This window comes from Halichoerus grypus, chromosome 10, assembly GCF_964656455.1.
Source record: "Halichoerus grypus chromosome 10, mHalGry1.hap1.1, whole genome shotgun sequence".
In the NCBI taxonomy this organism is placed as follows: domain Eukaryota; kingdom Metazoa; phylum Chordata; class Mammalia; order Carnivora; family Phocidae; genus Halichoerus; species Halichoerus grypus.
The window spans coordinates 75,115,745-75,137,381 of NC_135721.1; the positions used below are offsets into that span (position 1 = coordinate 75,115,745).

The 21,637-nt window shown below is 56.9% G+C and overlaps 2 protein-coding genes and 1 long non-coding RNA gene across 11 annotated transcripts in view; 2 read left to right on the plus strand and 1 right to left on the minus strand.

The window, feature by feature from the left end:
- LOC118523943 (uncharacterized) overlaps nt 1-3,794 on the minus strand; it is an 11,054-nt gene extending 7,260 nt beyond the window's left edge. For 2 of the 5 annotated variants that reach the window (XR_004911349.2, XR_004911351.2), the window contains exons 1-2: nt 3,495-3,792; nt 2,556-2,993 (exon numbers count right to left, since the gene is read on the minus strand). This is a non-coding gene — a long non-coding RNA (uncharacterized LOC118523943). Of the gene's footprint in view, nt 1-2,555; nt 2,994-3,494 lie in introns of all 5 variants that reach the window. The other 3 variants (XR_013441871.1, XR_013441872.1, XR_004911353.2) reach the window with 3 other exon arrangements.
- Nucleotides 3,151-15,232, plus strand: HAAO (3-hydroxyanthranilate 3,4-dioxygenase). 4 transcript variants are annotated; one of them, XM_078056628.1, is made up of 10 exons: nt 3,153-3,416; nt 6,469-6,547; nt 8,707-8,790; nt 9,102-9,208; nt 11,819-11,908; nt 12,225-12,379; nt 12,542-12,687; nt 14,367-14,435; nt 14,624-14,706; nt 14,816-15,232. In XM_078056628.1, the coding sequence occupies exons 1-10, from the start codon at nt 3,337-3,339 to the stop codon at nt 14,892-14,894; spliced, it is 972 nt and encodes a 323-aa protein (XP_077912754.1). In that variant the 5' UTR covers nt 3,153-3,336; the 3' UTR covers nt 14,895-15,232. The 4 variants fall into 4 exon arrangements, with proteins under 4 accessions (XP_077912755.1, XP_077912754.1, XP_035929664.1 ...); XM_036073773.2 differs by having other exon boundaries at nt 3,156-3,416; nt 12,225-12,268; XM_078056629.1 differs by lacking the exon at nt 11,819-11,908 and having other exon boundaries at nt 3,151-3,416.
- A 150-nt stretch (nt 15,233-15,382) lies between these two features.
- On the plus strand, nt 15,383-19,055 carry OXER1 (oxoeicosanoid receptor 1). 2 transcript variants are annotated; one of them, XM_036073701.2, is made up of 2 exons: nt 15,383-15,816; nt 17,621-19,055. In XM_036073701.2, the coding sequence occupies exon 2, from the start codon at nt 17,707-17,709 to the stop codon at nt 18,655-18,657; it is 951 nt and encodes a 316-aa protein (XP_035929594.2). In that variant the 5' UTR covers nt 15,383-15,816; nt 17,621-17,706; the 3' UTR covers nt 18,658-19,055. The 2 variants fall into 2 exon arrangements, with proteins under 2 accessions (XP_035929594.2, XP_077912747.1); XM_078056621.1 differs by lacking the exon at nt 15,383-15,816 and adding an exon at nt 16,212-16,715.
- The last annotated feature ends 2,582 nt before the right edge of the window (nt 19,056-21,637 follow it).

A 21,637-nucleotide genomic window follows, 5' to 3' on the forward strand; every position in this document is an offset into this window, starting at 1 on the left:
CCAACATATTTCTCTCAGAAACCAAAATATTAAGTCTTTTTTTTTTTTAAGATTTTATTTATTTATTTGACAGAGAGCGACACAGGGAGAGAGGGAACACAAGCAGAGGGAGTGGGAGAGGGAGAAGCAGGCTTTCTGCGGAGCAGGGAGCCCGATATGGGGCTTGATCCCAGGCCCCTGGGACCATGACCTGAGCCGAAGGCAGACGCTGAATGACTGAGCCATCCAAGCGCCCCTATTAAGTTGTTTTTAAAAATAAGGATAATGATGGGGCACCTGGGTGGCTCAGTTGGTTAAGCAACCGACTCTTGATTTTGGCTCAGATCATGATCTCAGGGTCATGAGACTGAGCCCTTCCTTGGGCTTCATGCTGGGCATGGAGACTGCTTAAGATTCTCTCTCTCCCTCTCCCTCTGTACCCACCACCCTGCTCAGTCGCTCTCTCTCTCAAATAATTTTAATAATGATGATGATGATGATGATGATTTGGGTGACACTGCAGGTTGATCTAACAGAAACATTTAGAACTGCATTCTAAGAGAATATACATTCACAAAGTCGACCACAGGCTAAGCTGCAAAGGAAATATTAACATATCCCTCCACCCAAAAATAATACTCAGACCATCTTCACTCACGATAGTGCAATAAAATTAGAAATGAAAAACAGAGTGATAGCCAAACAACAACAAAAAAACCAACAACAAAAATAAACCAACCATAGGTCTAGAAATTTCAAAACAGACTTCTAAATAATTCAAGAGGTAGCAGGCCCAAAGCACAGATTTCCAAGTAACCAATACCATTCATAATCCAGCCCTCTTATTCATCTAAAGCTATCAGTTCTTAAATACTTGCTGAATTACATGAAAGTGTGGGAAAGTGGGAGAGTCAGGGAGGCAAAGACAGACCCAGAAGCTCAGGGAAAGGGATTGGCTGAGGCAACTGGTTCTGTCTATGGAGAGATTGTAGGGATCCGACAGTTATCACCATTCAGGTTCACCAAAGCCTCGAAGCATCTACTGAACTCAGCGACTTGGAGAGGGAGTCACTGCCATCCAAGGGAGGCCAGAGCAAGGCATCAGGTTCTAAGGAGCTCTGATCCTAGGGCAGATGCTGTTTGCCTCTGATTCCACAGTGTTAAGGAGCTCCTGTGTGCAGAGAGCAGAGGTGGCTACTGCAAGGAGGTACTGGAAAGAGCCCACAGCTCCACATGTAGGAGGATTCCAGCTGGCTGTGACCAGACAATGCCAAAACACTGGGATAAAATGGGAACTGTCATTTTTCTGAATACTGGAGTCAAAAGGTACCCGACACTCAAACCAGGAAGACTGCCAATTGCACACATGTGATTTTTTTATCTAAACGGTACAAGCCAGAGAGCAGAGTTGACAGTGACCAGACAGCAGATTATTTAGCCTGTGTTTAGGGTTCTTTTGGATAAGTCAGACCCAGAACATTCTACTTGTGGTCTCAATGATTCACGTTATTTGACTGCATACATTAAAATACAGGGTAGGGGCGCCTGGGTGGCTCAGTCATTAAGCATCTGCCTTCGGCTCAGGTCATGATCCCAGGGTCCTAGGATCGAGCCCCGCATCGGGCTCCCTGCTCAGTAGGCAGCCTGCTTCTCCCTCTCCCACTCTCTCTGCTTGTGTTCCCTCTCTCGCTGTGTCTCTCTCTGTCAAATAAATAGATAAAATCTTTAAAATAAAATAAAATAATATACAGGGTAACTGTCCTTTCCTTTGTACTATGTAACAGAACATCTGTTCTGTGAATTCATTCATGCCTTTATCCACCCACCTACCCATCCATCCAGGTAACAAACACCCAAAACAAACCTAATCTATCAGGGATCCTTGTTGCTTCACCAGTCCCTGTTTACCTCTCCTCTGGATTACTTACAGAGACAAAGAATATGGTTTGAGTTCTTTGGGTGCCAAGCAATATTCCAGAAAGAAATGCTCAGCAAAAAAGTTCTAAATAATAACTACAAAGAAAACAAAGGGCCAGCGAAAGGGGGGATAGAGATGGGGATGGAGAGGAAACAGGAGGGTCCTCCTAGCAGAGGTGGGTGGCAATCTTCTGCCTCTCTGACTGGGTTCTGATTTGCGCAGGGTTGGGGGGGCGGGTCTGTGTGTGGGAAGGTGCTGAGAAAACCAGCCCACCGCAGGCTGCAGGGAAGGGGCAAGGGGGGCTGGGAGGGCAGGAGCTGGAGGAGCTGAATTTCTTAAACTCTGTAGTATGGATTCCGGCGTCAGAGCCTGAGCTGTTTTCCTTCTCCCCACCCCACCCTCCTCTAACACACGCACATTTTTCCTAAAAATTCTAAGTCCGGAAGGAAGAGAAGAAAAGAGGTGTCGTGTTGTCTTGCCCTCCTCCTCGTCCCCACCCGGTTTTCCGATTTCACAGTCGCCCCCCCTCCCCGCCGCCCCCAGGGTAACCGGGCTGGAAGCCTGGGCACAGGTTTGTCCGCTCACCCCACCCCAGGACCCCGAGATTCCCGAGGGCTGGGACACCGAGTGCCCGGTTCTTCGTCGGTAAAACTCTCACCGAAGTGTCGTGTGACTTGAGTATGTCCCTAAGACACGTCAGAAGCTCAGACAGTGCCGGGCGCTTCGTCGCTGCTCTGTCTGCCACCTGCAAATGTAGGCGAGGGCCAGGGATCCCCCGTGGCGCGCCGGGTCCCCTCCCCGCTCGCCGCTCTCACCCAGCCTGAGGCCGCGCCAGGAGAGCGGCACTCGCTAAACCTGGGGACTCCGGCCTGACCGCCGTCCTCGTCCGCGGATGGGCACTGACAGCCATCGGGGGCCTATGGTGGCCGCTGTGCAACCCTGGGATGGCTGTGTAGACATTCCCATTTCTCAGATGAGAAACCGAGGCTTCCGTCCAGGGCCAGCACCTCCGTACTCACGTGCTCGGATTTCCAAGCCCGCCTTCCTCCCGTCGTAGTCCGTCTTCCGGGGCCTCCGCGGGGTCCAGGCGCAAAGTCTGGGGACAGGGGACCGTGCACGTTCGCGGGGAGCCCCGGGACGTGAGGGGGGCTGAGCCCGAACCCGGCGGAAAGCAGGGGCGCCCCCACGCGGCGCCCCGCTTCCTCTGCGCGGAGGCCGCGGGGCTGGGCGGGGGCAGCCCGGGACGGCGCGGGGGACGGGCGGGCCCGGGACCAAAGTCCGGCAAGGGCTACCATCGTGGGGGCGGTGCGGGGGGCATTGCCCCGCCCTTTGGCCCCCCGGTCGCCGATTCGCGAGGCGGCCAATGGGCGGCTGGGCGGAGCCGCACCCCTCGGACACCCGCCGGGGCACCTGGCTCCAGAGTGGGCTCCCGGGCTGCCATGGCGCGTCCAGTGAAGGTGAAGACCTGGTTGGAGGAGAACCGAGCCTCCTTCCTGCCCCCGGTCTGCAACAAGCTCCTGTGAGTCCCAGGCACGCCGCCCTCCTCCTGCCCTCTGCCCCCACCTCCCCTCCCCCGTCCGCACCCCTCATCCCTCACCCTCCAGCCCCCAGCTCCTTGACCCAGGAGCCTGCAGAAAGGGGCTGCCATCCTCTTGTGCCTTCGGCGGGGGAGGGGGAGGGCAGGCTGTTCCGGGTTCCCTCACCCTCATCTGTTCCTCTTTCTGATGACTGTGCCCTGGAGATTGTGACCTTGACTTCTGAAGATGGCTGGGTGACTGAGACTAGGAGAGATGCAGATGGCAGGTCACCGCCCTGTCCCCAAGGCTTAGAAATAGCTCTCCAACCCCCCAGTGACAGAAGTCTGGGGAGGGTGGTTTTTCCGATGTCCCAGAATTGCAGTAGAACCTGCAGCCAGAGGGCAAGTGGAGGATCAGCTCCTGTAGGAAGATCTTGATTTAGTGCTCTCCCCAGGCTCCCCCTTGCAGGCATACACACTCCCACCAGGCCGTCCCCGGCCACCTCTGCCCACAGCACCCAGCAGGGCCGGTGGCGGTCGGCAGCAGTCTTTCTCCAGCAGACCTGGGCCCTCCCCTGTGGCCCCTTCACCTCCCTCCCCTGCCCTGGGCCCCGTGGCCGGGCCTGGTGTGCTCCGCAGCTCCTGGCTCACATTGCCAGGTCTGCAGACCACCCCCAACGGCCCGGCACCCCAAACCACACAGCTGCATTGGCACACCTCGACAAGCCAGAGGCCGTGCCCAGTGTTGTTACACCCCTTCACCTAGTCCTCACACTAGCTCCTGGAGGGGGGATTCTAATCCAGACTCCCGGTCCAGACTCCAGCCCATGGAAGAGCTTGACTCCCAAGTCCACACTCTCGCTCACCGTGTAGCACCACCACCGGCTCACGGCCAACCGCCCCCCAGCCCCACCCCGGGGCCTCATGTCTTCTACCACTGTTGTGGCCCTCACCCCTTTCCTCCACTTCATCCCTGTGCACCCCCAGGGTGCCCCAACAGTGTCTCGCATCTGTCTGCTCCTCTCCAGCCCTCCGGCCACAGCTCTGGGGCCACCCTTGTCACCTCCAGCCTGAGTGGTGCAGGCTGCCCCTGCCTCCAGGCTCCCCCCACCCAGGCCTCCAGCTAGGCCCCAGTATTAAGCATCACAAAATGCAGGCGCTGCCTTTATTCGTTCAGCAGGTGTTCACTGAGCGCTCAGTATGTGCCAGGCACGGTTCTGGGCACTGCAGATGCAACAGACAACAAACTGACGGTCACTTCCTTGGGGCGCTGACATTCGGGTGAGAGGAAGCGGCCAATACGTACAGACAAGGGCTGGAGGCAGGCCGGCATAATGGGCCACAGGGTGGGACAGAGCTGCAGCCCCCCCACCCCGTGTTGGCTGGGGCTGTCAGGGAGAGTCTGCCCCAGGCCTCTCCTAGCTCCTGGTGGCTTGGTGGCGATCTTGGCCTTCCTTGGCTTCTGCTGCATCACCCTGATCTCTGTCCTCATCTTCACAGGGCACTCTCCCCATCGATGTGTCTGTGTCTAAATTCCCCCCTCCTTTTTTTTTAAAAAAGAATTTTATTTATTATTTGAGAGAGAGTGAGAGAGAGAACACGAGTGGCGGGGGGGCAGCAGGGAGAAGCAGACTCTTTTGAGCAGGGAGCCCAATGCTGGGCTCCATCCCAGGACCCCAGGATCATGACCTGAGCCAAAGGCAGATGCTTACTGACTGGGCCACCCAGGTGCCCCTAAATTTCCCCTTTTAATAAGGATTAGGGGCTCAGCCTAGTCTAGTGTGACCTCACTGTGGCTTAACCAGTTACATTTGCAATGACCCTATTTCCAAATTGGGTCACATTCCTAGGTCTGGGGGTAGGACTTCCACATAGGAATTTGGGGGTGAGGGGGCCATATGACACTGCGGTGGGGAGGGGTGAGCAGAGGAGGGATATGATCTGGCTGATGGGTGGAAATAGTTCTTGAGTGGGCTCATTCCATATGTATCTAAATTATATCCCAGGAAAGTTGATTTAAAAAAAAAACTGGGGCTCCTGGGTGGCTCAGTCATTAAGTGTCTGCCTTCAGCTCAGGTCATGATCCCAGGGTCCTGGGATCGAGCTCCGTATTGGGCTCCCTGCTCGGCAGGAAGCCTGCTTCTCCCTCTCCCACTCCCCCTGCTTGTGTTCGCTCTCTCGCTGTGTCTCTCTCTGTCAAATAAATAAATCTTAAAAAAAAAAAAAAAACTTTGAGGCACCTGACTGGCTCAGTTGGAAGAGCATGTGACTCTTGATCTCAGGGTCTTGAGTTCGAGCCCCACATTGGGTGCAGAGATTACTTAAATAAAACTTAAAAGAAAAAAAAAACTTTCCTAGGCTCCCTGGCACCCTTCAGGCCAAGACCAAACTCCTTGGCTGAGCTCTTGAAGCCTGGGGTGACCTCGTTCCACCTTCTCACCATTGCTCCCCAAGACCACTCCCACTCCCACACCACCAGGACCCCCAGTGCTTCCAGCCTCAGGGGCTCTGCATCCAGCTTTCCCCTCCACTTCCTTCCCCAGGTGTCTCACAGCTTCAAGCCAGCAGTTTGCGGGGAGCAGAGAGTCTCCCAGTCAGACGGCTTGGGAGAGGCGGTCAGATAAAGGCCATCTTACCCCTCCGCTGCCTCTAGCCCAGGAAGTGGTGCCTACAGTTCGCTCTCCTGTAACTGGAGGTCTTGAGCGAGGCCCGGGATCCTGGGTGATGAAGCGGTAGATCTGCCACCACACTGCTCCCCACTACTGGGTCAGAGGATGTCGGGGACACACACACAAATCCCCTGAGACACAGATACAGAAAGACGCACGTACACATACAGTCTCAGGCGCACACACACACTTGGAGGAGCACAGCCATACTGAGATGAGAAGGGAGGGGACAAATGTCAGAGACTATAGGGACAATGTTATAGAAACAGCCTTGTCACCTCTCCCAGGTGTACCCAGGCTCCTTCCAGGCCCCCCACGGGCCCCTGCACCCCTCCTGTCCTGTCCCACAAGCTGGTTCAGGACCTCCTTCCCCTCGTCCATTGCAGGCACCAGAAGCAGCTCAAAGTCATGTTCGTCGGGGGCCCCAACGTCAGGAAGGACTACCACATCGAGGAGGGTGAGGAGGTAGGCCTGCTACTGCCCCCTTCTTAAATAGCCCTGGAGGAGGGGGACACTTCCCAAGCAAGAGCCAGAGCCAGTGGACAGGAGGGGTGGGGGGTGGTCAGGTGGCTGATGGATGAAGGGGGCGCTACTGAAATCCCAGGGCAGAACGGCTGGGCACACAGTGACAGCCCCGTCCTCCAGCTCTGCTGCGGGAGCCCCAGGAAAGAGCCCAGGCTCTGTGGGTGTGAGAGGGCGGCTCGAGCCACTGGGCGTCACCCCCTGGCCATCCATGTGCCAGGTGCGACGCCCTGGTGCCCTCCCCCTCGAATCTGAATATGGAAGACTGGCCTCCCAAATGAGACCCAAATGCTGACAGGGACCTGGGTGCTCCACTCTGGTCCCGGGAGCTGAGTTCTCTGGAAAGGGTTGGGGCTGGGAGGTCCCCTCCTTATCTGGAGGGCCCAAGACATACGAGTTCCTGGGGGCTGTTTAACGGAGGGGGAGGGCGGGTGGGGGGAATTTGCACCGAATACCCTTTTGTACCTTGAATTTTGAACTGTGTTTCTGTACTACCTACCTACCCCAAGATAAATAAACAAAAGTAGAATTAAAAAGAAAAAGATGGGCCCCCTGAGGGAGGGACACAGGTAGGTTTCCAGCTTTCAGGATCTCTGGTGACGAAAGAAGAGTAGACAGAACCGACACCCATCACCGTGGGGGGGCCTGACACAGGGGTTCAAGGTCCAGAGTCCAGCTCGGTCACCAGCCTCCACCCCCAGCCCTGGCCTCCCAGCCACAGCCAGGGACTGGAGGGAGCACAGGAGAATCACTCACTCAACAAATATTTACAGAGCACCTAGTGGGCGGGGCGGGCAGGGGAGTGAGGACCCCGGGCCAGCAGGGAAAAGCCTCCCAGAGCAGGCCAGCTAACCCCTCACGTCTCCCAGCCACCCGCTTCTCACCACACCTCATGGGAGACCGTTTTCCTCTGTGGCAAGAATCAACAGGAATAGCCAAAGCTGCCGAGAGCAGACAGGGAGACAGGGTTAGATTGGGAGCGGCCACCGCGCCGTGCGGTAGACTAGACGGTTGCGGGTCTCTCTGCTTGCCTCAGTCAGCCTTAGGCCCCTCCACTTGCCTTCCCGAGGTTTCCACTCTGTTAGCCCTGGTGTGAGTACCCACCTTTCCCGTCTCACTGCCCCTTGCCTTCCCTTGGCCCCGACCGCCTCTGCCCCACACCCCACTTTTGGGCCTCCCCAGGCTGCTCTGGTAGTGTGGATGGGTGTCCACTGAGGGGTCCAGGCCAAGCAGTGACTCAGCTGAGTGGCTGACGGATGAGGAGGGCTGGCCTGAGTAGGCGGCCCCTCTCAGGAGGGACACTCAGGTGGCTGGGAGGAACTCGGCTAGAAGTGGGTTTGTGCCGGCTTGTTCTCATCCTGGGGTCAGGGAGAGTACCAGCCACAGGCCCTGGGAGGCCACAGGGCTGAGGGTCCGCCTCCTCTCTGTGCCTGCCGTCCTTCCCCGGGCTGTGCTGTAGGCGCTGTCCAGCTTCCTCCCTGGTGAGAGAAAAGGCATCACTGAGCCCAGTCGTCATCCTTGCTGAGCTCGGGCTTCTGCAACAGCCCTTCGGGTTCCCCAGCTCCACCACCCACCACACAGTACTCCATTTACCCGACTCCTTCTCTTGGGGTGCACAGATGCAAGGGGACCTGGGCTGGGAGTCAGCCAGACTTGGGCTGAAGGCTCTGCCTCTTACTACCATGGGGTCTCAGGCAGGTCACATCATGCCACCTCTCTGAGCCTGTTTCCATGCAGCACATGGGGACACTGGCCCCTGCCTGGGGGAAGGAGTCAATATGTATAGAGTGTGCGTGTGCACAGAGCTGGGGGCAGAGAAGAGGCTTAATACACCCTGGCTCTCTGGACCGCCCCCACCCCTGTAAGGCCTTGGAGGCCAGATTCGGTTTAACATCCGCCTGAGCTGGTACAGTTCGTCTTGTGGCCCCAGCACTCCGGTCTGTAGCATGTGTCAGGGGAGACTGGGGCCTCAGAGCAGGAGTGACAGACCTGCTTATACAGGCCTTCAGGAAATTTCTCAGGTGTCCGGGTCAGAACTCAGGCCAAGGACCTGGAAGAGGGAGGGGGCAGGGGCTGAGCCTGTCTGCCCTCCTGTCCCACAGGTGTTTTACCAGCTAGAGGGCGACATGGTTCTCCAAGTCCTGGAGCGAGGGAAACACCGGGCCGTGACCATTCGGCAGGGAGAGGTGAGCCTGGGCCCCAGGGCATGGGAAGGTGAAGGACCAAAGAGCAGGAACCCATGGTCCACTCGTGCTGGCTTTGGTTGGAGTGTGTCCTCCCTGGCTTGTCCTGCCTCCCTTCCTGGCCCTTGGGCACTTCCTCCTGTGAGCTGCCCATCCTCACAAGGCCTGACATTTCCTCCGCTTCCGGGCTAGAGGCTAGCAGAGAGGGGGGCTGCCGGACCCCGTGGGCCGGCTGGGGAGGCCAGGACACTGCGGGCAGCCAGGTCCCTGGAGGGCATTGCAGGCTTGCTAGCACCTTGTCTCCACCACTGCAGATATTCCTCCTGCCCGCTGGGGTACCCCACTCTCCGCAGAGGTTTGCCAACACCATGGGACTGGTCATCGAACGGAGGCGGCTGAAAACGGAGCTAGATGGGCTCAGGTAAATGGGCCTTGTCCGGACATCCGGGGCAGAGACAGGGGGCAAGCAGCTGCAAGTGTGGACTTTACAGATAAGAAGACTGGGCACAGGGAAGTTGAGTTTGCTAGAAGGCAGCCGAGCTGGCATTGTAGAGAAATAGGAAATTAGGGTCAGGATGGTCTAGATAGGAGTGTGAGTCAGCACCGAGGAGGGGACAAACACCGGTGCCACGTGGGGGGCGGCGACTCTTTCCAGAGCTGAGTTCCCAGTGGGCTGCAATCTGTCACCCACTTATTATCTGATGCAGCCTGTGACTCCGAGGGACACAGATTTTTCCAAAAGCGAAACTATTTTTTGTATTTTTTAATAAAATTAAAATTTCTCAACAAGTTCCTGAGATCAGGATACTTTGCCCCCATCTCCTGTTACAATGGATTATTTTTTAACACTTCCCCTTTTTGTAATCAGCAAAGTCATACACGTTCAGTCTTGAAGTCAGGAAAAGTAAAAGAAAGCAAATAAAGTTAAAACTATGTCAGGAAGAGGGAAAATGTTATGGAATGTGAATGACATCTCAATAAAATGAAATGAACAATAATGAAGAGAAAACCAAAAAAACCCTGTCATCTTACCAGTTAAACCTAACAAAGCTTGTTAACCTTCCATCTTGCCTCTTTTCTGTGCGTATCTACACCTTACAGCATTGAAGTCTTAGCAAACATGGGGTTGAATTTTGATTTTTTTTACTTAAAAAACTCCTGAGCATTCCTTATACTATTCAATGCTTTTCAAAAACACAATGATAATACTAACCTACTGTTGTAGAAACAGATGTCTGGCCTTCAATTCCAAAAGAAATCTTTCATATGGGGCTTTATGAAAGGAGTTTTTAGTGACAGTGGACAGTGTCCTCAATAACACTTTTTTTAATTTTATTTTTTTATATATTAATTTATTTATTTTAGAGAGCGAGAGTTTGCACATGCGCATGTGGGGGAAGAGGTAGAGGGAGAAGAAGAGAGACAGACTCCGTGCCTAGCACGGAGTCAAATGCAGGGCTCGATCTCATGACCCTGAGATCATGACCTGAGCCAAAATCAAGAGTCAGTTGATTCAGCTGGGTGGCTGAGCCACCCAGGCACCCCGTCCTCAATAACATTTTTACAGCAAATTTATAACAGATTTCATCTGGCTGCTTTTGACCTTTTTTTTTTTAAGACTCTATTTTTAAATAATCTCTACACCCAATATGGGGCTCAAACTCACAACCCCAAGATCAAGAGTTTCAGGCTCTACTGACTGAGCCAGCCAGGCACCCCTGGCTGCTTTTGACCTTTAATAAAAGCCAGGGACTTGGTGCCTGGGTGGCTCAGTTGGTTAAGCATCTGCCTTCAGCTCAGGTCATGACCCCGGAGTTCTGGGATCAAGCCCCACATTGGGCTCCCTCCTAAGTGGGGAGTCTGCTTCTCCCTCTGCTTCTCCCTCTCCCTCTGCTCCTCCCCCTCTCACTCTCTTTCAAATGGAAAAATAAAATCTTAAAAAAAAAAAAGCCAGGGACTCAACTTTAAAAATGCCACTCTGAAGGCAAGCTTTCTGGTGTCCAGCTCCGTCCCAGGATAGAACTTAGGATGAGCTGGGTGTCTATAAACCATGTCCCATAAGCAGGACCACTTCTTTTTTTTTTTTTTTTTAAGATTTTATTTATTTATTTGCGAGAGAGAGAATGAGAGACAGAGAGCACGAGAGGGAGGAGGGTCAGAGGGAGAAGCAGACTCCCCACTGAGCAGGGAGCCTGATGCGGGACTCGATCCCGGGACTCCAGGATCATGACCTGAGCCGAAGGCAGTCGCTTAACCGACTGAGCCACCCAGGCGCCCCGAGGACCACTCCTCTTTTTCGGGAGAAGCTGAAAAGGACAAAGTGGGCCTGGCCCTGGGAGCTGGGCCTGAGGCTTAGACATTCAGTCAACAAAGTGCTGCACACACCAGGGACCTGAGGCCTGGCGGAGGAGCTCACTGAGCCGGGCTGGGGCTTGGGTGGGCTTCCGAGAGTCTCGCAGAGGCTATGTGTACACGCAGGTGGACTTTCCTCCGGAGAAGAGGCCCAGCCCTTTGCTCCAATTCTCAAAGGCATCCGTGACCCCTAAAGGAGCAGGACACCTCATCTGGGGGGTATCTTCTGCACGTTGGTTCCATAAGGTTCCTGGCACAGGCCCTGTATTCAGGCTCAGCTTCAGCTTCCTCTCTGGGAAAATGAAGACACTTGTTATTGATTTTTTGTCTGTGTTTCTAAGACTGTCGCGAGTCTGTCCTGCACCCACCACTCACAGGCTGTGTAATCTCTGCCACGTTACCCAGCTTCTCCGAGCCTCAGAGTTCTATCCACTTTGTAAATGGTTGTTTGGGGAACCAGGAATGCAAATGGGGTCGATAATAGCCCCCCGACTTTGGGGCACATAGTGCTTCTGGGAGAGCCAGGGTTGGGTGAGTGAGCGTTGGACACTAGGTTGTGCTAACGGGGTGAAGCGGCGGCCAGCTCTGCGGGGCTAGCCAGGGTCCAGACTTCCACAAGCAGAGCCGCCCCGAGGCTACCCAGGTGGGGAGCTGGGTTACCTGTCCTTTGCTCTGGCAGGTACTACATGGGGGACACCACGGACATCCTGTTCGAGAAGTGGTTCTACTGCAAGGACCTTGGCACGCAGTTGGCCCCCATCATCCAGGAGTGAGCCCCAGCCCAGTCCCTGCCCCTTGCTCTCTGAGGCCCCCTGCTCTGGCTGGGGAGGGCAGATCCACCCAGCAGTGCCCACCACACTAGGGCCAGCGTGCCTGGGATGTGGGGGGAAAGTCTGCCCCTCCCAGGGTGGGAGGGCCTGGGCTAGAAGGGAGGGGAGGGTGGCCCTCCATCGAGTTGTGTAGGGCCCCATGAGAGTGTGGGCTCCTGCACCTGAGAGCGTATGAGTGTGTGTGTACCGTGTGTCTCCCTGGCCACTCATTCGGGAATGCTGGCCACTCGTCCTCCTCCCCATTTCTCCCTGCAGGTTCTTCAGCTCTGAGCAGTACAAAACAGGAAAGCCCATCCCTGGTGAGCCCCCCGCGGAACCGCCTTTCTCCCTCCCTCTCTGCTTTCCCAGAATAGAATGGGTCTTGGTCCAGAGTACCAGTCTCCTTTTGAGTTCTCTGCCCAGTACTCAAGGTACGAGACAATGGCACCAAATAGTGTCCCCCACGTGGCTGCTTGGTGCTCGAGCTGGATCCAGAGCCCATCCTGGTGATTCAGAGCTGGGAGCCCTGGGCCTGCTGGGGCTCTGGGCGGGCTGGGCCGGAGGCCACTGACATAGCTGTGCTGTGGGCGCAGACCAGCTGCTCCAGGAACCGCCATTCCCCCTGAGCACACGATCTGTCATGGAGCCCATGTCCCTGGAGGCCTGGCTGGATGGCCACCGCAGACAGCTGCAGGCAGGCACACCCCTCAGCCTGTTTGGGGACACCTATGAGACACAGGTAACGAGGCCCTGGGCCACCCAGGGCATCTACCCAGCAGCCCTAGGAAATGGGAACTAATCACCCACACATGCGCGCGCACGCACACACACACACACACACACACACACACACACAGAGGTTGTGACACAAACAGAGGTCTTCCTGTTTCCTGCCTGACTCAGAGAGTGACGGCTTTGCTAGGAGTGGAGGCTACGTGGTCTCAAGCCGTCTTTCTTTGCCTTCAGAGTGGGGGGTTGCCCCATACACTGACCGATTCCTGGGGGTCTAGAGTTATCCTTCTACTAGGAATTCCTGAACTTTTGGCCAGTCTCAGCCTGGGGAGCCGGAAGGAAGAGAGGTGCCTGGGGGTGAGGGTTGGGTGGAGAGGTGCACAGAGAGAGACCCACCCAAACAAAGTTGGCCTTCTTTCATTCAGCATTTGTTGAATGCCTATTATGTTTCAGGCTTTGGTAGGAGAAAAAGAGTCACTGCCTCAAAGAGTGTATGGTGTGATAAACAGACAAGTTAATCAACAATTACCACAATCAGGTGGTATGTTATTTGGTAGAGAAGCTTCAGGAAGCCGTAGGACAATGAAGGAGGAACCCAGGCTGGGAGGGAAGTCAGGGAAGACTTCTTGGAGGAGGTGACGTGTAAGCTGCATTTTAAAGCAAATATAGGAGTTTGCAAAAGGAAGAAAGGGAGGCTGAGAGAGCATTCCAGGTAAGGGAAAAGCATGGGTAAAGGCATGGAAGCTTGCAATAGCCTGGCACTGCAAGTCGCTGAGGTTGGCAGGAGCCAGGGCAGGGGAGTGGGGGCAGCAAGCACCATGGCTGGATGGCAGGAGTAGCAGGCAGTGCCCAGGTCCTGACAGGTCTCCTGGGCTGGACAAGGGGCAAGGCTCGGGGTTGTTTGTGCTTTACAGTTTGCCATGGGCACATACCTTGCAGTTTGAATCAGACACCCTCATGGAGGGATGCTCCCTGGGTACACACCTGCCTTGAAAGTTCTGGCCTGCAGACACCTGAGCTTACACAGGGCCGTGAAAACAGGGGCACGCCACAAAGCCCCTCCCAGCCCATCACGGCAATGGCATTCGGCATCGAGCTGGCCTCCCGGTGCTGCTTTCTGCCTCGTGCACACGCCTGCTCCCACCTGCTTCAGTTTATGCCAACAGATATCTACTGAGTCCCACTCTGGGCCAGCAGGAGCGAGACCTGCACAGTAGCTGCCGGCTGATGCAGGTCAAAAAGGCTCGTCCCCTCCCATCTCCCTCCTCCTCAGGCCAGAATCCCATGGAAGAAGGCAGGTGGGCACTCTTTGGAGAGCTCCGTGTGTGATACACGAGTCCACGCTAAGCCGTGCACACACGAGTGTGTGTGTCCCGAGCGTGCCCCTGGCAGTCATGCCTTCATATGGGTCAGCAGTCATGGGCATGGGCAGCCGAGGCATCCGATGCGCATGTGCTTGTGAAGGGCAGGCAGACGTGGTCCTGGACAGCGGGCAGCGCTGCTCAGCAGGGAGGCAGCAGGGAGGCCTGCGGCCGGGCAGCCTTCCCCTCCAAGTCCTGGTCTTGGCCCTACACATGAAGATAAGGCTGTGCCTGGTGCTGCGGGCCTAGCATCTGGGGGGCAGGTTCAAGGCCATCTCCTGTGTGGGGCCGAAGCACCGGAAAGATGTATGTTGCTTCCTGCCAGGTGATCGTCCATGGACAAGGCAGCAGTGAAGGCCCGAGACAGGACGTGGATGTGTGGCTGTGGCAGTTGGCAAGTGGGGCCCCTGACAGAGGGTGGCACATCCTCCTGCCCACGGGGACCAGGCTGCTCCTGGGCCTTGGACGCCCAGAGCCTGGAGTGGCTCCCAGGGCCTCCTTGCCAAGGCAGACTCAGGGACCCCTGGACAGGTGTTGAGGCCCAACGGCCTCCATTCCCATTCTCCTGCTCCTCTTTCCCAGGAGGGCTCCTCTGTGGTGACGATGGGGGAACAGCACCTGAGCCTGGCCCCGGATGACAGCCTTCTGGTACCAGCCGGGAATGCGTGAGTGCACGGGAGGACTTGCTGCCCCCCCAAGCTGTGGGACCACCCTCCTTCCCCTGGGATCCTCAGGGCCCACCTGTCTGACCCCAGCCCACCTGTGTCTCCACAGGTACACCTGGGAGCGAGGGCAGGGCTCTGTGGCCTTGGCTGTGACCCAGGACCCCGCCCGCAAGAAGCCCCTGGGCTGATCCTCTGGGTGCGGCCCCGAAGCAGTGCCCCCCTCCCCTACATAACGCCCCTGCCCGCTGTGCTTCTGGATGCACCGCTGCCGAGCCACTCTGTGTCCCCGGAGCTGGGCCCTGGACATCGCCATCCACCCTCCTCCTGTCCTCTCGGCCGAGATGCCAGGCTCTTGGGGGGATGGTGGTGCCCCTTCTCCTCTAACAGCCCTCTGCCCACTGCCCTGCACGGTCTGCTCCTTGATGGAGGCCGGACTACCTCTCCATCCCTCTGTCCCTACAGGCCCAGGGCAGCACTTGCCTGCTACCCAGAGGGCCCTCAATAAAGGCTTCCTGGTGGACAAACACCCGTATGTCTGCATGCACACGGGCTGTCATGGATGGCCGACCCCCTGTACTCCTGTGACTCGTGTGTGTGGTGTGTCGGGGGCACCAGGTGCAGGTGGATGTGCGGACGGTCTGTTAGTGGGTGTCCCTACTCGTAAAGGGGCTCTCTTCACTGTGTGTGTGTGGCCCATCCATTCCCGGTCCTGTGCTCGTCCTGGGGACACAGCTCATATTGTCCCGCCACCTCTTGAATCTTTCCCGCTTACTCTTTTTACATGACTTTTAAAAATAGCGTCTGTTGGGTTTTTTCTCCCCAGTAACAAGTGATGTGTACTAATCATAGAAAAAAACAAAAATACTTAAAAACCCAAGATCCACCACCGAGAATTAACCACGGTTAGCACATGAAGATCACGATAACGCTCCCCCCGCTGTGTACAGTCGCCGTGTCCAAAGACTCAGAAGGCTCCTGGGTGCTCTGCAGGGTCCAGGAGTGCCGGGAACCCTAGAAGCAGCCGTGGGTAGAGACAAAACCCAGAACCTACAGCGGAGACCAGAGCCCCGTTTCCTGGGACTTCAGTGAGAAGTCCAGAAGGGGTTGCAGGTGGGGGTAATTGAAGTGGGATCTGGATGGAACAGGTCCCTGGTTAGGGTCAAAGCTTCCTCTGGAAAACGTGGACGCTAAACCCTGCCTTCCCCCACTGCGGCCCACTGTTTTGATTCGCTCCACCATCTGTTTTGAAAGCAGATGGGAACCTGGCTTTGCTGAAAGGGTTTCTGCCCCAGGGCCTGTGCCCACCTCTCTACCCCTAAGGCTTCCCTCTCCCACCAGCCAAGAAGAAACACTGGCAGCCTCCCCCGCAAACTCACACAGTCCAGGAGGTGAAGGCAGAGGCTAGTCCGAACGCGGGCCGCAGCAGGGTATTGCTCTGTTCCCCCAGGAGAGAACACGGGGCCTGTCCCGCAGAGCCCCCCCCTGCACCCGGCCAGGCGGCCAGGAGAAGACGAGCTGGTCCCTAGTGCCCAGGACAGACCTAACCTGAGAAAATACGGAAATGAGATCTTCTGTTTTTCTGAACATTAGCTCCGTGCTAGGGAGTTCCCTGAGAGCTTTGGCAAACAAGCGGCTGTTTCCAAACAAGGCCTGTTGCGTTCAAAGCTCAGGCTGGTGGTCTCACCACCCGGCATCCTGTGGTCACAGCCTCTTACGGCCTGTCTCCCTCAGCCTTGGCCGGATGGGAGCCCAGGACAGAGGAGGGAGAGGCCAATGGCCACTGTGTCTGAAGCCCCGAGGCCTAGGCAGGCTTGGCACGCACGCACCCTGCTGACCGTAGCCAGCCGGCAAGGGCGGTGTCAGGTCCTGCAGCCCGGAGCCGCAGGCTCCCTCAGCCTGTCCCACGTCAGCAGGAGTCCGAGGCCCCAGGGGCTCCTGAGAACACCATGCAGTAGAGGAACAGGAAAACCTTGCCTGAAGACAGCCTGGAATCTACTGCCCTGTCTGTGGTGAATGCTGGGTGCGGAGGGAGGGGGGCGGACAGTGGACAGGGCATCTCGAAGGCTCTCAGGATTGTTCTGTCTGGGGCAGGAGCCCAGTTTCTACCGGCAGGGGAGCTCTCTGCGTGTGGGGGGTATTTCATGGGGGACATGGACTTTGGACCATCGGGAATTGGGGATGGCAGGGCACAAACAGGCTTATGCCACAAGGCCATGAGCACGTGGTCAAGGTATTGGCTGGAATCCCCACCTCCCTCTCCGGGGACAACATCCTGTTAGCTCCACATTCCCTGCTGCCAGAGCTGGTGGGGGCAGGGAGGCAGCCACCCAATCTGTACATGGGGGGGCGGGGGTGTACAGGGTGGCCTGCATGACCCTGAGAGCTATGGGTTGCCAGGACCAGCTCCGGCCTTCGGGCAAGCAAACGTCTGAGCCCTCGGCACTGTGGACACTCTTCCCCACCTCACCCCAGCTGGGCCTTCCTCCCACTTGCGGTTCTCCCTGGGCCTCCGTCTCACCCCTGCTGAGCCCTGCTCTCCTCCTGTGCCAGGGGCAGCCCAGACTCCCCCCACGCCCTTCAGAGACCTTGCAGCCAGGTCACTCAGTGTGGGGGGAGGGAGAGGGGCGGGAGGGCTGCAGTTCCCCTTTGGCTGGGTGTTTCTCAGTGGCTGCAAGGATGCTGATGAAAACCCCAGGGTACTGAGTCATTGTGGTGACTAGCTGGTAGTGAGCATCATTCCACTCTGCCCTGAACACTCTTGCAGAGGTAGAAAGCCTGGAAACTTCTCTCATGGAATCTCATAACCTGAGCTCTTCCTCTCCCCTCCTTTCTCTCCCTCCCTCCGCTCTCCCTGCCTCCCTCCCCACCTCCCTCCCTCCCTTCCTCTCCTCCTCTCCTTCGGCCTTCACCACAGACTTGGGGGCCACCAGAGAGGCCACGGTTTCCTGCTTCCCAGCCTTCTCCCCCACCGTGTCTGCCTTCCTGGCGCCGATCCTGGGTATGGAGTTCGTCCTGGGCCTGGTGGGGAACAGCTTGGCCCTCTTCATCTTCTGCTTCCACACGCGGCCCTGGACGTCGAACACGGTGTTCCTGGTCAGCCTGGTCGTTGCCGACTTTCTCCTGATCATCAACCTGCCCCTTCGCGTGGACTACTACTTCCTGCAGGAGCACTGGCGCTTCGGGGCCACCACCTGCAAGCTCAACCTCTTCATGCTGTCCACCAACCGCTCGGCCAGTGTGGTTTTCCTCACGGCCGTCGCACTCAACCGCTACCTGAAGGTGGTGCGGCCCCACCACGTGCTGAGCCGGGCCTCCGTGTGGGCGGCCGCCAGGGTGGCCGGGGGGCTGTGGGCCGGCATCCTGCTCCTCAACGGGCACCTGCTCCTGGCTGCCTATACCGACCACTCCTGCCTCAGTTACCGGCTGGGCGTGAAGTCCTCGGCCTCACTTCGCTGGCACCAGGCCCTGTTCGTGCTGGAATTCTTCCTGCCACTGGCCCTCATCCTCTTTGCCATCGTGAACATCGGGCTCACCATCCGGCGCCGCAGCCTGTGGGGGCAGGCGGGCCCGCGGAGAGCCATGCGCATGCTGGCCGCGGTGGTGGCCGTCTACACCGTCTGCTTCTTGCCCAGCGTCGTCTTCGGCATGGCTTCCATGGTGGCCTTCCACCTGCATGCCTGCCACGCCCTCGACCTCTGCACACAGCTCTTCCACAGCTCCCTGGCCATTACTTACCTCAACAGTGTCCTGGACCCCGTGCTCTACTGCTTCTCGAGCCCCAACTTCCTCCGCCAGGTCCGGGCCCTGGTGGGCCTCAGCCAGGGCTGGCAGGGCCCAGCCAGTGACGAGAGCTCCTACCAGCCCTCCGCCCGGCGCCGGGAGGCCTCTAGGAAGGCGCAGGCTGCGGAGAAGCTGCAGGCCGAGGTCTCGCTGGAGGGCCCGCTCGAGTAAGGAGGCCCCTTCCGGGACTGGGGGTTCACAGGGCCGCAGGAGGAAGGACGGCTGGGCTCTGACCTAGAGGGAAAAGGTTGCCAGCACAGGGCGCCTCAACCAGCGGGACATCTGCAGGAGCCAGGTGGGTGGCAGGGGAAGGAAAGGGTCTTGACCTTACACAGCAGTGTGTCCCAGATGACATCCGCAGAGCACAGGAAAGAGCCCGATGGCAGGTGGAGACAGGCAGGGGCTGTGACAGCTCCCCTCCAGACAAAGGGCCGCCCCGCTGCCCAGTCCAGGGGCCAGAGTGTGAGGACTGAGAGCACAAGTCTTGCTTTGGAGATTGGACAGCCACATTTTCCGTCATCTCTAACTTGTCCCTTTCAACGCTAATAAACTTCCTTTTGAAAATGCAAGTTTGCCTCAGCTGTTCTAAGGAAAACCCAATAAATGTCTTCGGGCCCATCTGGCCCGGGGTCAATAGGGTTCAAAGTGAGTGCCCCAGGAGGAAGGGAAACACTGGGGACAGAGTGAGGAAGCCACCCAGCACCATCCTTCCACATTGCTCCTGGAGGACTGCAGTATCCTTCTAGGCAGAATGCTTCTCCGGGTCATAGGAAGGGCAGCTCGTCTGGATCCCTGGGAGACCCCTGCTCCTCTCTGGCCTTCAGCTCCCCTTCTGCAGTCCTTGAGTTCTTGCCCAGCGCACCAAGGACTCAGTGCTGCCCTCCATCCGGGTCATGCTCCTGGCTCAGCTCGGGCTTCCTCCCACGGCTTTCCTCAGCCCCAAGTACCCTTCCCTGGCTTTGGAACCTGGGGTGACAGTTACCTAAGCAGGACAGGACTCCAGCTAAGGGCAGGAGCCTCAGAGTCACAGGGCTGGTTCATAGCCCTCTTCCAGGACCAAAGCCATGTTGCCCACCTCTATTCCTTTGCTCTGCTCAATATGCCTGTGGTCAGTGTCAAGCCATCTGGGTTAACCCATCTGTTGTCCCCCAGGCACAAGGTGTATACCTGGCATGAATTTGGGGTTTTTTTTGTAGGGGAGGGCGGGGGGCAGAGAGGTAGTGGTTAGCCCTTCTGTCCACAGGGGAAGTCACTGACTAGTAACTGCTTTTAGGACAAATTCCTAAAATACTTGTGCACACCCAATCCGCATTTTCTACTCCAATCTCCTAACTGTATCCTGGAAAACAAGAAATTTTCTAATCTGGGTTGGGGGAGGGTGAGGCAGAGCCTTCAAGACTTTTCAAAAGGCTACTTAGAGGTCAGTAAGGTCCCGAACATGCACCACCTGAACCCCATGTGCCCCCAACCCTGGCCACCTCAGAAGAATGAGCACATATGCCCTCCCCACTGGCGGGACAGAAGAGGCTGGAACTGGTTCTCCACTTACCATCTCAGCCACAGGCCTCCAGACCTCAGGTACAGGGTCTGATGAGGGCACCAAGTCCTATCTCCCCAATTCCCTTTGGAGTTTTAATCCAAGTCCAACCCTCTCATATCACAGACAGGGACACTCTCCCTCTGGTACAAGTCCTCAGGAATGGAGGCCAAAGCCTAAGAGTCACCCGTGCCCCGGGAGGGAGGCACCCAGGAGCAATGCGGATGTTGGGGTGGGAGATGGAGAACATGTCAGGTGGAGGGAGGTGCCCTGGGGGACAACAGGTTGGATGGATACTGGACCCCATCTCCCTGGTATGTCTCCAGCCTGCTTTCCTTTTCTGAAAACTCCCCAGCTGCTCTCAAAGCAAGGGTGTGCTGCCTGGGCCCCTGCAAGGGGCTTCCTCATGCCTCTCTGCCCTCCATGGCCCCTTGCTCCATACCTCCCTTCTTGTTGCCAACTCTTTGACCCTGGTAGAGCCACTCCTAGGGACTCCCCACTTCTCCACTCTCTGCCATAGGGAGCAGCAGGCCAAATCTGGGCCAGCCCAACCTCAGCCTGAGATTTGTAACTGCCAAGTCAGACTGGAGGCTGGGGACTGAGCACGTTCTCATGGAGCCTCACCCCCAGGACACAAACATGCACTGTGTGCTGAACGCCAGGCACCTTCCATCTGGTACCATCTCTTCCCGTGTTTGTGGGCCAGGGTGGCTCTATGGGCAAGTGGGGCTCCATGTACCACTTCCTCCGTCTTCTCTTCACTGGCCCCTTCTCATGTACTGCACCATCATGTCCACCCACCCTCTCAGCAGCTGGGCTCACTTGCCCGGCCCCCATTCCCCCAAATGGTTTCCATAGCTTCTTTGCAGTGCTGTCTCTCCCCTTGAGGAGCCCTAGAGTAGACACCAGTCAGTTTGGGCCCACTCCTGACCTGCCCGGGATCCTCCTTGCCCCCTCCCTGACAAGCTGGGCCACCCCGCCCTTCACAAAGCCCTCTCTACAGGGAGTCTGGATGTCCCTCATGGGAGAGAAGCAGGGACTCAGGCTGCCTCCACACTCCGGCTGCATGAAAGGCCTTCCTGGTCCTAACGTTGATCCTGACATAGTTCTCCATCTGTGAAATGGGAACAGTGATTCTGGCTCTCACCCAGCTCCAGGGCTTGGAGATGGGAACAACTGAGATGCCAGAGTGCTGAGTGAGGAAGGTAGTTTTTACATGGTGACGGAGGGGGAGATGGAATGAAAAGGGATGGAAGAGGAGAGGAAGGCAAACTGTGATGAAGTGTAGGGTTTCCTACAGGTGGGGGCGGCGGCAGCACCCATGGTGGTATGTGGTGAGCTGGAGGCAGGATGAGTAAAGACCCCATCTCCTACATTTGGGTTCCAAACATCATTTTGGTCCCCTGGGTGAGCTGCACCATTTCGTGTGAATTTGGAGCAGGGCTTTCTCTTCTTTCTCCTAATATCCCCTGAGACAGCAAATGGCATCCATGAGTTTACTCTGGGGACTTCTGTGCAGGGGGAGAGCAGGAAAGGCTGGGCTGACGGCCCATAGCCACTCATCATCCAGCATTTACTGGGCTCCCACCAGGGGCTACACACGAAGCTACAGAG

Bases quoted from the DNA above. Each gene is read 5' to 3' on its own strand.
- HAAO (XM_078056628.1), top strand. From the start codon at position 3,337: ATGGCGCGTCCAGTGAAGGTGAAGACCTGGTTGGAGGAGAACCGAGCC. The intron at 6,548-8,706 runs GTAGGCCTGCTA...CCTGTCCCACAG, and splicing joins ACATCGAGGAGGGTGAGGAG to GTGTTTTACCAGCTAGAGGG. The intron at 14,436-14,623 runs GCAAGTGGGGCC...CCTCTTTCCCAG, and splicing joins ATGTGTGGCTGTGGCAGTTG to GAGGGCTCCTCTGTGGTGAC.
- OXER1 (XM_036073701.2), top strand. From the start codon at position 17,707: ATGGAGTTCGTCCTGGGCCTGGTGGGGAACAGCTTGGCCCTCTTCATC.